The following is a 16,755-nucleotide window of genomic DNA, read 5'->3' as shown; positions in this document are numbered from 1 at the left end:
AGCACTTTGCCCTCTTCAAGAAAATGTCAGGAAAGGAGGGTTCAGTGGACTCCATAGGATTCCGTCTCCCAAATTGCCCACCTCCTTTCAGTGTTGTTGAGCTCTTTGGACATATATGCGCAGGGCAGGAGCTGGCCTTGTAGGTCCTTCGGTAGAAGCACAGCCACCACTGCTACGTTGCTAGCATCTGCTTGGATGATGAATTGTCTCTCTGAGAGACAATTGTCCAGAGAATTGTCTCTGGAAGATCGGCTCCTCAACAAAGAGCCATTTTAATTTTTCAAAGGCTTTTTGGCAGTCCAATGACCAGGCAAATGGTTGACTCGGTCGTAGTTACATGGGAGGGCCCCCTGTTTTTAATAGCTCCATTAGGGGCAAGGCGACTTCTTTGAATGCTGGGATGAATTGCCTGTAAAAGTTTGCAAAACCCAGGAAGCTTTGAAACTGTTTGTGGGTGGATGGGGGTTGCTAGTCTAGCGCCGCTTTCACTTTCCCTGGGTCCATTTCCACTCCTCCGCTTGATAGTCAGTAGCCTAGGTAATCTAGGGAATTCACATTTTGACAACTTTGTGTACAGCTTTGCGGCTAAGAGTTTTTTCAGCACTTGCCACACCAGCTTTACATGCTCTAGAGTCTTTCTGAATATAAGAATGTCATCTAGATAAACTAGGATTCCTTTGTGTAGGTGTTCATGTAGCACCTCATTTATCAGCTGCATGAAGACTGCATAAAGACTTGCAGACCAAATGACATGACATTGAACTGGAAGCTGCCAAGTGGATAATTAAAAGCGGTTTTCCATTCGTCTCCTTCTCTAATCCATATGCAGTAAAAGGCTTCTTTAAGGTCCAGTTTCGTGAACACCTTGCCCTTGGCTAAGTGACGTGGCATGTCTTTCATGAGGGGGATGGGGTAGGTATTCTCCACACACATGACATTAATTCCACGAAAATCCACACAGATCCCCCACACCTTTTTTTCTTTACAGGGGCTGCCACTCTGGATTTAGTGGGCTGGATAAAACACCTCACTAAGTTGGCATTGATGTATTTTATTAACTCAGCCATTTCTTTTGGAGTCATGGAGTACATCTTTAGGTTTAGTCAGCTTTGCTTCCAATACAAACTCAATGGCACAGTCTGTCGGGCAGTGAGGGGGAGGAAGTTGCAATCTTCCTCGCTAAAGGCATCTGACAGTTTTTGGTATTCCCTTGGCACCTGTGGGCTGCCAAGAAGTCCATCTGTGATAGGGGTTGCAGTTTCACCCTTGCTGGGGCTGCTGGGGTTTGTCACCTTTTGGCAATTCTCCAGTTTGATGGGCAGCAATGGACCAATGGCTATTCTTAGCTTTCGGTAGCTGTCTTTCCATATGATGGTCGGTGCCTATTTGTCCAGCCAAGCGAGGCCCAATATGATCGACTCGGTCATTTTTGGAACTATGACAAATCGGATGAGTTCTCGGTGGCACCCCATTTCCAGCCTAAAAAGTTCTGTGATCAATGTGGCTAGGGCTCTGCCTATTAGCGTCCCATTGACCTGTTCAAAACAGATGGGGTGCGCTCAGTGGTGAGATTCAAGTAATTTAACAACCAGTTCTCTGCCCTAATTATTTATTCCAACAACCAGTTTGCCAAACTGCTCAGAAAGTTAACAACCGGTTCTCCCGAAGGGGCTCAATCCTACCCCTGGGTGCGCTGGTGTCTCGTGCCTATCCCTAGCTGTTGGACTATGGGGAGCAGGCATCTGGTGCAGCAAGTGTCTATGATGGTCTCTACCTCCCCTTGGGCTCCCATTTCCAGCGCTACAATCCTGGTTTTGATAGTGAAGGGGTGGATGGCTTCAGTTACGATCGGTTTGTCTTTGCTGCTGCTCCCTTTGGCAGAACCCAGAGGGGTTTCCCTGGCTGGAGTTTCCTTGTTCCCAGTTGGAAGAAGAGGAACCTCAACAGCTTGTTTGGTGATTTTCCCCTTGTCTGGTGGCTTCCCTCCTCGAAGTGCGGAGGGGGTCTGGATTTGAGGGACTGGGGAAGGGACCAGGCATTCGGATGCCCTGTGCCCATGCTGACCGCATAGGTCAGCATGGGCACAGGGTCATCCTGGACAGCATGGGTTGTAGCACATCATTGACTGGAGTGCGGTGGCCCAGAGGACTTCTTGAAGGTTTTTCTCCAGTCAGCTTCTGATGGGGGTGGATTTCCAGGTCCATGGCCACTGCTGTGCTGTACCAGGCTTGTATACACTCCAGAACTCCCCTGATACTGCAGCCTTGCCTTAGGTCTGGGCCAAAGGCCTATTTGAAGTGGTAGATGAGGAGATGTTCAGGCCAGTTTCTCAGTTTTCCAGACAGCCTCCAGAATTCCCACACTAATTCTTTGGGGGGCCAACCTGCTTACTTCAAGGCTTTGATCTGGGCCTCAGCTTCTATCTGGTGAGCCGTGTCCTCGATGTGGCCTTGGAGTAGTTGGAAAAACTCGTCTGCATCATCTAGCTCCTTTATCGTGTAGTTCAGCTATCCACTCTGCTGCTTCTCCTTCATTCATGCCATCTGCAATTGCCAAAATCATGTCCCAATTGGTCGGGTATTGATTCCCATAGCGATCAATTTGGGACCAAACCCGATTGAGGAAGTAGGCCAGCTTTCCCGGGGTCCCATCAAATGTCGCTCTGAACCATGGAGCAGTGGCTGGGGGGTGATGATTGTAGGACTGGTGCTGGCAATGGGGCTGATGGTGGGGCCAGCACCTGTAGTAGGGACAGAGCTGGTGTCCACTGATATTGAATCCACCCCTGGCCAGGGTAAAAGGCCCAGCCAAGGGGATCTGGTCAGCAGGAGGCAATCTGAGGACTGGCTACTGAGTGGAGGTATTGGGTCTCGGCAGTTCCAAAGGTGGTCCTTGTAGCACCAGACTGGATTGGCTTAATGGGTCTTGCTGTGGCACCGTTCCGACTCCAGCAGGAGCTGTCATCCTGATAGACTGGGCCTGACAGGGAAGGTTATGGTGTGATCCACTTCGTGCCGAGTGAAATGAGGCCAATGCTCCACTCTGTGCCACTTTGGTCCCATGGCCTGGAAATGTGAACATGGGCTGAGCCAAAATCCAGCCAGGTGGGCTGGTACTAGGGGATTGTGTGATGCTGCCCATACTGAGCTAATCGAAACGCTCTGGTAGATCTGCCAGTCACTGGCTTTGCATTGGCGATGGAAAGGCCCATTCTCAGGAATCGCTGAGATCAACTGGTCCCTGTGCTCTTGATTCAAAGGCTTGGGTCTGCTCCACTCTGCTCACTCCCATCTGCTGTTCCTGCAGCATTGCCCCATTCAGCAACTCCTGGGGTGGTGTTGCTCCTGCAGCCTTGCCCCACTAAGAGGGATTCGGTTAAGCGGCTTGCTCTTTGGGCTGGGCACCATGTCAGCGTTCCGCTTCAGTGCCTCAGCTGCCTTCACCGCAGTTTCAGAAGGGGAGTAGAGGCAGTGGTGGGATTCAAATAATTTAACAATCAGTTGTCTACCCTAATGATTTTTTCCAACAACAGTTCACCAAACTGCTCAGAAAGTTAACAACCGGTTCTCTCAAAGTGGTGCAAACCGGCTGAATCCCACCACTGAGTAGAGGGTCTCGATGTGGACCATCGAACCAGTCCCAGTGGTTCCCTCTGTGCTCACCATCTTCTCTTCTATCTTCCCTGAGTCTTCATGCCACCTGGGGTTGGATCAGTGCTTGGGGCTCAGGATCCCGGAGAGCACCCCTCTGATCGGGGAGCTGTTAGAAGTTTTAAAGGAGATTCAGGTTAATGTCAGGGTTCCAAGTAACACCCCCAATGAAAGAAGACTCCGAGGCTAGAAATTCCTCAAAGTTCCATTTTATTAGAGATGTCATATTGGCACGTCTGGAAAATCTGAATCTGAAAGCTTCCAGGTTTTCCCACCAAAAATAAAGTCCAAGTCCCTTCCTCTGCACCCACATGTCCATCACATGGTCCAATTAATGCACCGTCCAAACTGGAGATGCCTCCCAGTCACACCACTCCAGGTGCAGGCCGAATGTCCTTGACTCTCAGAGAAAAGAATGTTATTATGGCTAGATATCTCCACCACTCCATACAATCCCCTCTCCCAATTTCCCGCACTAAATGTGGCAGCCCTGAAGATCCAAAGAAAAAGATGGCCTCCAGGGCTGACACTTCATATGTTTTAGGTTTCAGTCCCCTAATAATTTGTTGCTTTTCTCTGCACTCTTTCTAGACTCTGAACACCTTTTTATATTGCGGCGACCAAAACTGGATGTAATATTTTCAATGAGGTCTGGCTAAGGCATTATACAGTGGTATTAACAGTTCATATAATTGCTTTATTGATAGAATAAATAATGACTTGTAAACATTTATTAATACTTTTATTACATTTAAATAACTTTGTAATCCCTTCTGAGGGACATTATTTAATGGACCTCCTGAATCCATTACAAGGATATTTTTAGTGCTGCTTCTCAAAATTAATTTTAATATTTTATCTATTACATTCATCGACATTACTAAACAGCAGTATCAGTTACAATGTTTAGAAAGGGAATAAGAGCTTTATTCTTTCTTTGTTTGACAAAATAATTTCTTGAAAAACTTTGAAAGGCTTCCAATCTTCAATCAACACTTCCAATGTCCCTGAGCTAAATAGAGATCACAATGATAGTATGTGTTTTATCAGCCCATTAAGAGTCCCAGTATGTTCTGTTTTACATGATTTCATATAATAGTTTATATAATTAAACTAATGACACATTTCTCTTCCTTTTCTGCACTCCCCTTTTACTTTCAGACATCATTTAGCTCTTAAGTATGTTTTCCCCTTCTTTCTTTTCCTTTCCTTCCCATAGGAAGGGCTAAGTAGGGTTTACAATAATGTATTTTATCTCTCTTCTTCAATCTCTCAATGAAGTAGAGACAAATATAAGCAGTTCTGTTGACATACTTTCACAATGTTTTTTTTAAACATAAAACTGAGATGAATTGACAACAATGCTTTTACAGAAAAAAATCTGCATAAAAAGTCTTCCCATTAGAATAAATTTTAAAAACAGGATACAGTTTCTTTGTATTCTAGTATTACTCAACTGAATAATATAAGAAATGAACTAATGCAGTGCTATGTATAAGTATTATAGCATGCTAGTAATCCTTTAAATAAAATCCTTTAGACATAGCAATTATTAGTATTGACTTTCTTTGGAAGGAGGTTGTTTTTAATAACTGAATTAATTTACAGATATCTAAATTCACTGTTTCCCTGCTGTCAAAGACTGCATGCTGGCTTGGGAATTTTGAGAGTTGAAGTCCACAAGTCTTAAAGTTGCCAAGATTGGAACCCATACTCTAGATCACTGGTGTTCTTGTCCTGACTAGATCTGCCAATTTTGCATTTTCTAGAATTTTATTTTCCAGTGTCCCCTTGGTTTCATTTTTTTCTTGTTAATTTTACCTAATATGGCGATGTTTTACTCTGATCTTTTTCTATATTATTGTAAGAACATATGCCTCTTTCCTTTAATAACTTAGCCATATCATAATGAAACATTCTATGAATTAGTAAACATACTATACTTGTTACTATACTTGTTACTTGAATGAACATACTATTTCTCATTGAAATAGATGTATAAATAGTTACAAATTAGATACTATGAAGTTATATCACAAACTAGTTAAAAATTCTTTACTCGAATGCATATATCTGACTTTACTAAACATTTTACTGAATGTTCTCTGCTTGCCTTTGGATGTATTTTATCTCTTTTCATTAATAGCCATTGCTGCTTAATCAAAAAAATGTACATCTACATTGTAATGCAAACCAAATAAATATTGAATGATAATATAGTACAAAACACATTTTGGGGGAGTATGTTGTCATAGGCAGAGGAAATATGAAAGCTATTCTTTATTTTATTTTAAATTAATTTTCAGTAAGATTTAAACACTTGTTTGGGACAGTTTTGTTTTTAATTTATACTATTTTTATTTTCTGATTTATCACTAGTACCTTGAGCTCAGCATTCTGTTTCTTTAGTCCTTCCACTGTATAAGAAATCTCCTTCCATGTTCCAACCTTCATTTTGGCATATTTTAGTCTTTGCTCAGCTTCTTGCTTTGCTTCCAACCATTGTGTTGAATCTTTCAACATTTCATGTAATTGTTGCCTTCGGTTCTGAATGTGACCTTGCACTTCATCCCACTGGTTTTGTATTTTTTCAACTGTGGGAAATAAAGGAAAAATAAAATATGTCTCTTTATTTTCAAATACTTATTTCAGTGAATTAAAATAGAAGTTAAAAAGAAGATGGAAGAACAAATTTGTTTGTTCTTTCAAGAAAACAAAAAAAAAAGATACAAATTTACAAAACCTATGGGACACTGTGAAGGCATATATGAGAGGTACTGCAATTGCTTATATGGTGAAAGAAAGCCAAAAGAAAAAACAATGACAGAAAAACCTAGAGAGGGAATTCAGGAAATTAGAGGTAGGATTACAAAAGGAGCCTCAAAGAGGAGAGTTTAGACAACAAATGGAACTAATTAAGCACAAGTTGAATATCCTTGATTTGTTGTGATTTAGCACAACAAATAAAGTGGAGCAACCAATTTTTTTTTGAAAATGCAAATAAGCCAGGGGGATGGCTAGCATAAAAATTGAAAAAACAGAAAGAAAAAGGTGGATTAGTAAATTACAAAATGGGGAGGGAAGTATGTCTTACCAAAATGAAGTGAAGAAATATATAATTTATGATTTCTATAAGAAACTATACAAAGATGATGAATGTAATATCAAAGAAAAAATACCACAACGTTTCAAGAAAGCTGAACTACCCAAAGTTCCAGAAGTTATCAAAAAATATGCTGAATGAAGATATAAGAATGTCAGAGTTAATACAGGCAATAAAAAAAATAACAAAATTCCAGGTCCCGACGGGTTACCCCTAGAACTATACAAAGAATTACATGATTCTCTAGGAGAAATATTAATTGAGGTATTCAATGCAGTATTAAGAGAAGCAAATGAACCGGTTTCAAGGGTGTAGGCAAACTTCACGTTGATTCCAAAGGAGAATACGGACTTAACACTAATAAAAAATTACAGGCCTATATCATTGTTGAACGGATTACAAAATAATTATGGCAATAATGGCTGAAAGATTTAAAAAGTATCTGAATAAATTTATCCATGTCAGTCAAAATGGTTTTTTACCAAAAAGACAAATGAGAAATAATATGAGGACAATATTGAATGTATTAGAATATTATGAAGTGCATAGAAAGATACAAGTAGCATTGATATTTTTAGATGCCCAAAAGGCTTTTGATAACATTAATTGGGATTTTATGTTGAGACAGTTAAAATATATGGAATTCGTCAAAAAAATTATAAACGTGTTTAAGGCAATATACACCTATCAAGAGGCTAGAGTTATAGTAAATGGGGAAGTAACACAAAGCTTTAAAATCCAGAAAGGTACAAGGCAAAGGTGCCCGTTATCACCATTACTGTTCATATTAACTTTAGAGGTGTTAACAAAAATAATCCGGAAGGACAAACAAATTAAGGGATTGGAAATCAAGAAAGAACTTTACAAATTGCAAGCTTTTGCAGATGATCTTGTATTTATTATAAAAAAGCCACTACAATCAGGTTTGAAGCTAATGGAAATACTGGGAGAATACGGGGAAGTAGCTGGATTGAGGGTAAAAAGGAAAAAACCAAAATGATAGTTAAAAATATGTCTAAAACACAGAAAAAGGAATTGACTGAGAAAATAAGCTTTCAAATAGTAAAAAAAGTGAAATATTTAGGAATACAATTAACAATGAGATGTATAACAATTAAACAGGACAACTACAATAAATTAAATGACCAAATTAAGGCAGATCTGGAAAGATGGAAAAAGCTGCAACTCTCCCTTATGGGGAGAATTGCAACAATAAAAATGAATATCTTGCCAAAAATACTTTTCCTATTCCAAAACATACCCATAAGATTAGACAAAGAATATTTTGGAAATTTGAACAAAACAATATCCAAATTTATCTGGCAAGGGAAAAGACCTAGAATTAAACTAAAATTACTACAGGAATCCAAAGAAAGAGGAAGGTTCAGACTGCCTGATTGGGAAAAATATTATCAAGCTGCCACACTCACATGAGCGAGAGAGTCGATAAACCTAAAGAATAAGAGGTTACTAATGTTGGAAGGATATGATATGCAAATAGTATGGCATGCATTTTTGTGGGATGGTAGACATAGGGCTCATCAGTACTTCCAGAGGCATCATGTCAGAGGACCTCTTTTTGAAGTTTGGACAAAAGTTAAGCAACAGAATTACATAAAAATTCCAGCTTGGCTCTATGTTAGAGTTGTTGGTACATCCAAATTTTATCAAATTGAGGAATGTAGTTACATATAAGGATATTTTAAATGAAGGAGGGGGACTAAAATCTAGACAAGAATTACAAGATTAAGGGGTAGAATTGGAATGGTGGGCATACCTACAAATTCATACTACATGAAAGATAGAAAGGAATGGGGTATTAAGAAAAAATTAACCATGCTAGACAAAATTTTATTAGGAACGGACGAAAAGGTGATAAAGAAAACCTATCAATATCTATTGGAATATAAAATGGCGGAAGAGCAAGTGAAGGAAACCATGGTAGTGTGAGCCAAAAATTTTGGTTACAATATTGATTTGGATAAATGGCAAGACCTATGGGAGAGAAATAGGAAACTAATGTTAGCCACCGCGTACAAAGAAAATTTATGCAAAATGTTCTACAAGTGGCACCTTCCACCCACAAGGTTAGCAAAAATGAACAGGAATCTATCACCGCAGTGTTGGAAATGTAACTCAGTGTTAGGATAATTCTATCATATGTGGTGGTCATGTACAAAAGCCAAGGAATTTGGGTGTCAGATAAAGACATGATTGGAAGAGATGCTAGACCAAAATATAGATTCGAAACCAGAACTATTCCTATTAGGAATTACAAAAGAGAAATATAGTAAAGGATTGATATTTTTAATGCTGCATGTTATAACTGCAGCAAGACTGGTTTATGTGCAATACTGGAAACATGAAGATATTGGAAGAAGAGATAATAAAGAAAATCTTGGTCTGTGCAGAAATGGACAGACTAACACTAGAACTTAAAAAAGTGAGACAGAATACTATGAAATTTGGAATAAATTGTACCAATGGTTGGAAATGAGGAAAAGGAATCGTAACAGAAAAGATTGAGGATTTGTAGAATGGAAATTGGACAATATTTAGACAAGTATATATTCAGCCTTCCATCCTTTATAAGGTAGGTAAAATGAGGACCCAGATTGTTGGGGGCAATAAGTTGACTTTGTATATACAAAAGGATGAAGACTATTGCTTGACATAGTGTAAGCCGCCCTGAGTCTTCGGAGAAGGGCGGGATATAAATGCAAATTAAAAAAAAAAGTATATAAATGAGGACAAGGGATATGTTTATAACATCAAAATAGCAGTTTACGATAAGTAGGAATTGTATTTGTTGTTATTTTAAAATATGTAGTGAAATGACAAAGCCAGGATGGTCGATCGTGTCCAATATTTTTAATGCTGCATGTTATAACTGCAGCAAGACTGGTTTATGTGCAATACTGGAAACATGAAGATATTGGAAGAAGAGATAATAAAGAAAATCTTGGTCTGTGCAGAAATGGACAGACTAACACTAGAACTTAAAAAAGTGAGACAGAATACTATGAAATTTGGAATAAATTGTACCAATGGTTGGAAATGAGGAAAAGGAATCGTAACAGAAAAGATTGAGGATTTGTAGAATGGAAATTGGACAATATTTAGACAAGTATATATTCAGCCTTCCATCCTTTATAAGGTAGGTAAAATGAGGACCCAGATTGTTGGGGGCAATAAGTTGACTTTGTATATACAAAAGGATGAAGACTATTGCTTGACATAGTGTAAGCCGCCCTGAGTCTTCGGAGAAGGGCGGGATATAAATGCAAATTAAAAAAAAAAGTATATAAATGAGGACAAGGGATATGTTTATAACATCAAAATAGCAGTTTACGATAAGTAGGAATTGTATTTGTTGTTATTTTAAAATATGTAGTGAAATGACAAAGCCAGGATGGTCGCATCGTGTCCAATATTTTTAATGTTTATTTAATAAAAAGTTTTTTTTAAAGCCTGTTCTTGATTATGTTCAAATTAAATTATTTCAAATTAACATCTAAATCTAGAACCTTAAATTGTATTTGTTGAATTAATTTTTCATAATACCATTATTATATAATAATGACAAAACTTTAGATAAGTAAGAATTACACAACAGGAGTATGATTTGGATATGCTGTACACTCATTGTAATTATTTGAAATCAGTTTATTATTTAGACATATTTCAGTTAAATAAGTTATGATCTTCAATTGGTTCAGAAAGAGGAAGAGTTTGAAAATAATTCATCTTACTATTCTAGCTGTTCCAGTAATTAAATAGTGTGTTTGGTAAGTAAAATACTGGCAAAGTTTATTATACAAAACTTTAAAGTCTCTATAATACTGGAATTTTTAAATCATTAACCCAGAAGTGTACATAAAACAATTCTTTGTCACATATTTTATACATACTAATCATTTTAATATGGAAAGAAACAGTAGCCTTTGAAGTAGAGAAAATAAGTAGAGAAAATATTTTGATAAATATTATGGACATAATTTTATGCTTAGTTATGAATTATTTGGTATGGTATAAAATATGATTCTTTATGCAACTATAACGCAGTTATAGTTGCATTAATTGTTTTTCTAAAAAGCAAAGAAAAATGCTTTGCTGTGGTTTTCTAAAATGAGCATAAATTTTACAAAATGTAAAATTGAAAAATGTGGAATCTGAATCTGTTATAAACATAAATAAGAGAACAGATAATAAATGTATGAAAACAGTTTTATGAATTTAATCAGTAGAAAGATGAGTCACATGAATAAAGCAGTATTATTTTTAAAGACAAAAAACAAATACATCCATGTAAAGGAAAGACCTGGACAACAATAATGACATATTTAAGTGGCTTAAGAAGAAAAAAATATGTAAGAGTTTTTCATCACTTTGGGAATTGAATATAACATAATTTGGGAATTGAACATAATTCAACATAACTCATAAATGCATATGAGAGATTGAGAAAATCGATAAGAGACAGCAATATTATTAACTTATAACAAGAGCTGTGTGGTGAAACATGTATAGCTCAGTTCCAATCACTCTCAAATGTAAACCAAATGAAAATATTTGGAAAACTCTGAGGAATTAGGATTTCCTATAAACACTGGATTTTGTTTTTATTTTCCTAAAGCTGTTAAAAATGTAAAAAAGAGTCTGCAGTCAGCACATTTCTATACTTAGAATAATAATAATAATAATAATAACAACAACAACAACAACAACAACAATAATAATAATAATAATAATAATAATAATAATAATAATAATAATAATAATAATAATAATAATTTAATTTTTATACCGCCCTTCTCCCGAAGGACTCAGGGCGGTGAACAGGCAAATAAAATAGTACAATATATTACAATAAAACACATTTTAAAAAACTTATTCAAAATAGCCTAAATTTAAAATACCATACAAAATATAAAAAACCCCAATAAAATCCATATTTAAAAACCCTGTTTAAGCCAGTCCTGCTCGAAAGAATAGATATGTCTTCAGCTCGCGGCGAAAGGTCCGGAGGTCAGGAAGTTGTCTAAGTCCTGGGGGAAGGTCGTTCCAGAGGGTAGGTGCGCCCACAGAGAAGGCTCTCCCCCTGGGGGTCGCCAGCCTACACTGTTTGGCTGACGGCACCCTGAGAAGACCCTCTCTATGGGAGCGTACCGGCCGGTGGGAGGCATGTGGTAACAGAAGGCGGTCCCGAAGATATCCCGAAGAAATTTCTACATTTCTATGCATTATTATTTAATTAATGTAATTTTGTCCTCAATATTTTTTACCTTCTAAGTTTTTCAATTGCCAATTCCTTCTAAAATAAAGCAAACCAACAGTTTTCTTCAAATTTAGTAATTTCTTAGTGCTTTAATGGTCATCAGAAATCTGCATTCATTTTTTATAAAAAACATGCAAACAACCCATCTCTTTCTTAAAGAAAATGTTAATAAAACTTAATAAATCAAACTCTTAAAATTATGAAGAGGTTGGAAAATCATTTTCACATATTAAAAATAAAAACATGTTTTCTGCATTATGACATTACATTTATTTACAGCCCTTGCTTACAGACTGCATTGTTTAATAACTATTCAAAGTTACAATAGTGTAAAAAATAGCTTTGTAATCAGTCCTCGCATTTATGACAATTACATCATCCCATGGTTCCAGTCATCATTAAGAAACTTTACTGATATACATTTACAATCATTGCAGAGTGTCACAATGGCACGACCACCATTCTTGTGTTTTACAACTGGCTTCCATTAGCATAGTTAAAAGAGGATTTGGAAGTAAAATTACAAATTGTGGTCATGTGATGTCATGTTTAAGAGCCAGTGTGACTTGTTTCCGAACCAAATAGGAAGTGAAATGGTATGTTTATCAGGTAATTTTCTGCTTAGATTCACTTTGCTGGAATTGCCAGTCCCAATTTTGATTGCTAAATGAAGACTACCTATATTAAATATCCTACCTTTCCTTTAGGAATTCAAAGGATCTTATACAGAAATTTTATAACCACAGAAAAAAGTCTGTGAGTAGGTTGGCTGGGAATGAATAATGGAGCACTCAAGGCATGTACTGTATAATAATAACACATATTGGCTGTGTTCAGCTGGAAGGAGGGAAGCTGAATCTGAATTGCTTTTACTGAATGAAAGAAGTCCCCAACTCTGCACTTAACCATTTTTTACATTGTATACACATTTAAGCAAGTAATAGTCATTAGTAACATTTTCCTCCCATGGTGAACTTTTGCTCAGTTGACCCAGTAAATTATTTGTTCAATCTGATCCAGAAGATAAGAGAAATAGCTGTGGATATAAACTAGGATGAAACAAATTTTCTATGGACATCAGAAAGAAGAGTTATGGAAAAGACTCAGTAAGGGACTTTTTTTTTTCCCCGAAGACATTTTAGCAGAGGCTAAGTGGAAGGACATTATTTTCATAGTGAATTTTGGCACTAGTAAAGGAGTTGGACTACATGATTTTCCAAATGCCACCCTTCTTGTCCATTCTAGGATTCTATGGAAACATAGTGTCAAGGTTCCAACTAATAAACCTAAGCAAATCAGAGCTCTGAGACTGAGATCTCTCTCAAAGAACTTCTTTATTGGGCACATCATATCGGGATGATTAAACATAAAACCAACTCTAAATATTTCCTGTGGTTTCAGTATAGTTAAAGTAGTAAATGATCCCCTCCCCAAGTGTCACAGGTCACATTGTCCAATTAGGTTAATTGGCGGCCTTCCCTAGGCACTCCTGTCCATCTTCATCCAATACCTGTGGAGATGACCTTGGTTCCCATGAGACAGTTCTGTGTTGTGTATAGTAATACATTCTAGCCTCCTTTCCCCCCCCCCCATGTGGCAAGTGAGAAAAAACAAAATGGCTTTGGCCAGGTTCAGTTCAAAGTTGACAGTTGGATCTTCCCTAGTGAGTGAGAAGTATATGGAAAACATCAAGTACAGACAAATTAGCTCTCTTCTAGCCACCCCTCCTATCATCAGGTTGTTGTTTCAGCTTTTGGGGATTTTTATCATGTAATTTCTTGACTAGCTTATCTGCTCTTATGTCCTTACTTTTCATTCAGGTGTCTGCTGACAGGGGGTAACCCTTCCACTGCACTAAGTATTGTAGCTTTTCCCTTAGTATAGTTTAGAGTCTAGGATCCTTTGTACTTCATAATGGTTCTCCCCTTCCACTATGATAGGGACTGGGGCTATCCGAGCTACTGGCCTCAGCTTTCATTCTATTACCAGCTTCAATAAGCTGCTGTGAAAGACCGGATTACTTTCCTCATAAGACATGGGAGTTTCAGCAGTTCCGTGACTGGGTTTATGGTCCTTACGATGGGGAAAGGCCTGATAAATTTAGGCCCCAATTTTTTATAAGCCAACTTTAATTTCAGGTACTTGGTGGAGAGTTAGACTTTCTCTCCTATTTGAAATGGTCTCTGGGGGGATCACTTTTTGTCTGCTTGTTCTTTTTGTGATTTGATGGCTTTTGTTAATGCTTGTTTCACATTTCCCCAAGCACTCTGCAATGAGTCTACTCATTTGTCAAACTCACTGATGAAGGGGGCGCCTGAGGATACTCAGACATGAGAAGGAACTCTACCCCTGTCGCTACCTCAAATGGAGTAAGCCCCATGCTGCTGTGCACAGCATTGTTGTACACCACCTCAGCAAAAGACAGTTGGTCTGTTCAATTAGCTTGCTGGTAGTTGACATAGCACCTCAAGTACCACTGTTCCATTGCATTCATTCATTCCACTGTCCCATTGGTAATCGGGTGAATACAATACATTGCTATCTTTCCCAGGGTCAGGAAGTCTTGGCTACTTGTTGAGGAGGTTTCCCTGGCTTTTTTTTCATTGCAGCACATAGCACATGGCTTTTCACATAACTCTTAATGTCCTTCATCATTCCTGACCACCAAAACTGTCTCCTTCCCAAGTGCCATATTTTTAAGAATCCAAAGGGGCTGGCTTGCTTGGCATTGTGACTTATCTGCAGAACCTGGATCCAGAGGGTACTGAGGATGTACAATTTGGGGCCTTTCCATGCTAGCCTGTCCCTGGAGGTCAGGAGCTGGTTGTTGTCCCTTAACCAGGGGTCAGCCGGCAACTTGGCTCTGAGCTTCTGGGTTAGCTCACCACTGGGCTCACTTGACTGTTTTCAAGCTTGCTGCCTTGTGGTGACTTGTGCTGCCTTTTGAGGGAGGGGAATGAAGGCATTGATCACTTCTTTGTTATTGCTTTTGTATTGTGGCATTCAGGATAGGGCATCAGTAAGGAAGTTTTTTTCTCCAGGGATGCATGATGCACATAAGGGTGAAATCAAACCAGTTAAAGTACTTCAGCCACTGAACTTGTTTGGGTGAGAGCTTCCGAGGGGTCCTAAGTGCCTTTAGATTTTTGTGATCAGTCTATACTTCAAACAGCACTTTGCTCCCCTCTATAAAGTGGCACCAGGTTAATAATGCCCAACGACAGGGTCAGTGAGTTTTCTGGAGGTGTATATGCATGGTTGTAGGTTTCCCTCCTTATTTTTCTGGAAGAGGACCATGCCCATGATTTCATCATTGACATCAGGCTTTATAACAAAAGGCTTCTCAGGGTTGGTGTGCTTTAGGACCAGTTCCTCCGCAAAGAGCCATTTGAGCTTCTTGAATGCCTTCTGGCATTCCATAGTCCACTCTAGCAGTTGGCTGGGCCAAGGTTTGACACACACCCCTTTTTTCCTATATTTAGCAGTTTGGTGATCAGCAAGGTTGCCTTGGCAAAGGAGGGGATGAATTGTTGATAGAAATTTTCAAACCCCAGAAAGCTTTGCAGTTGCTTGCGGGTCCAAGAGAGTTGCCATTCCAGGATGGCTTTTAACTTTCCTGGGTCCATCTCTACCCCTTCGTTTGACACTCAAAACACTAGGTGGTGAAGGCGAGTCTTGTGAAATTCACATTTAGACAGTTTGGCATACAGGTTTGCTGCCAGTTTTCTGAGTACCTGGCGAACCAGCTTGACATGCTTCTCCATCATCTTGATGAAGATGAGGATATTATCTAAATAAACTAGAATTTTCTTACACAAATGATCATGCAGTATCATCAGCTGCATGAATATGGCAGGGGCCCCTTAGAGCCCGAAAGGCATCACCTTGAACTGGAAATTCCCTAGCAGGCAATTAAATGCCATCTTTCACTTGTCCCCCTCTTTAATTCTCACTCTATAGTATGCCTTTCTCAGGTCCAGCTTGGTAAAGATCTTTCCTTTTGCCAGGTAGGCCAGCAGGTCCTTCATTAAGGTGTAAATGTTTTCCACACCCGCAGCTTTTATTTCCTTGAAATCAGCAAATAATCTCATCATCCCATTTTTCTTTTCTTTAAACCCACATGGGTTTTCATCAGCTGAATGAAACTCCTGACTAGGTTCTTGTCAATGTACACCATGAGCTTCTTCATCTCTCTTGGGGTCATGGAATACATCTTTGGCTTAGTAAGTTTCACACCGGCAAGATTTCGATTGCACAGTTGGTAGAGCAATGATGGGGAAGAAGGTCGCATTCTTTATCACTGAATTCCTCTGACAGATCCCGGTACTCTTTGGGAATGGACTGGGTCCATGGCAGCTGCTCCAACCTGGCTTTCAAACACTCTTTCCCCTCAGTTCCTGCTTAATGCTGAGCTGCTCCTCTCTCAAGGCTGTTTTCAGGAGGGAGAGGGCCTTTTTCCAGTCACATTTTCCTCTCTTCCCCTTCTCATCATATCGTCAGGCCCCACTTATCTAGCTAGGACAGTCCCAAAATAACTGCCTCAGTCATTTTTGGGACTATCATGAAGCAGGTTATCTCCCAATGTTGACCCATCTTTAGCTGCATTGGTTCGATTAGGTGCATCATGGGGGACACTCCTATTAGTGATTCATTGACCTGCTCGAATCTCATGGCTTGGATCCCCAACCTTAGCACCATTGGCAGGCTAATTAGGCATCGGGTGC

The 16,755-nt window shown here is 38.8% G+C and overlaps 1 protein-coding gene across 8 annotated transcripts in view; it reads right to left on the bottom strand.

The window, feature by feature from the left end:
* DMD (dystrophin) overlaps positions 1-16,755 on the bottom strand; it is a 1,918,566-nt gene that overhangs the window by 635,227 nt on the left and 1,266,584 nt on the right. For all 8 annotated transcript variants that reach the window (XR_009155503.1, XR_009155504.1, XM_058186507.1 and 5 more), the window contains one exon: positions 6,033-6,244. Coding sequence is in view for 6 of the 8 variants with exons in the window: in XM_058186507.1 (XP_058042490.1) it covers positions 6,033-6,244 (212 nt within the window). In the remaining 2 variants the exon portion in view is untranslated. The remainder of the gene's footprint in view (positions 1-6,032; positions 6,245-16,755) is intronic.

The sequence above is a fragment of the Ahaetulla prasina genome, chromosome 5 (assembly GCF_028640845.1).
Source record: "Ahaetulla prasina isolate Xishuangbanna chromosome 5, ASM2864084v1, whole genome shotgun sequence".
Lineage (NCBI taxonomy): Eukaryota > Metazoa > Chordata > Lepidosauria > Squamata > Colubridae > Ahaetulla > Ahaetulla prasina.
Note: the sequence above shows the minus strand (reverse complement) of the source record. Positions and strands in the feature narration are given on the sequence as shown.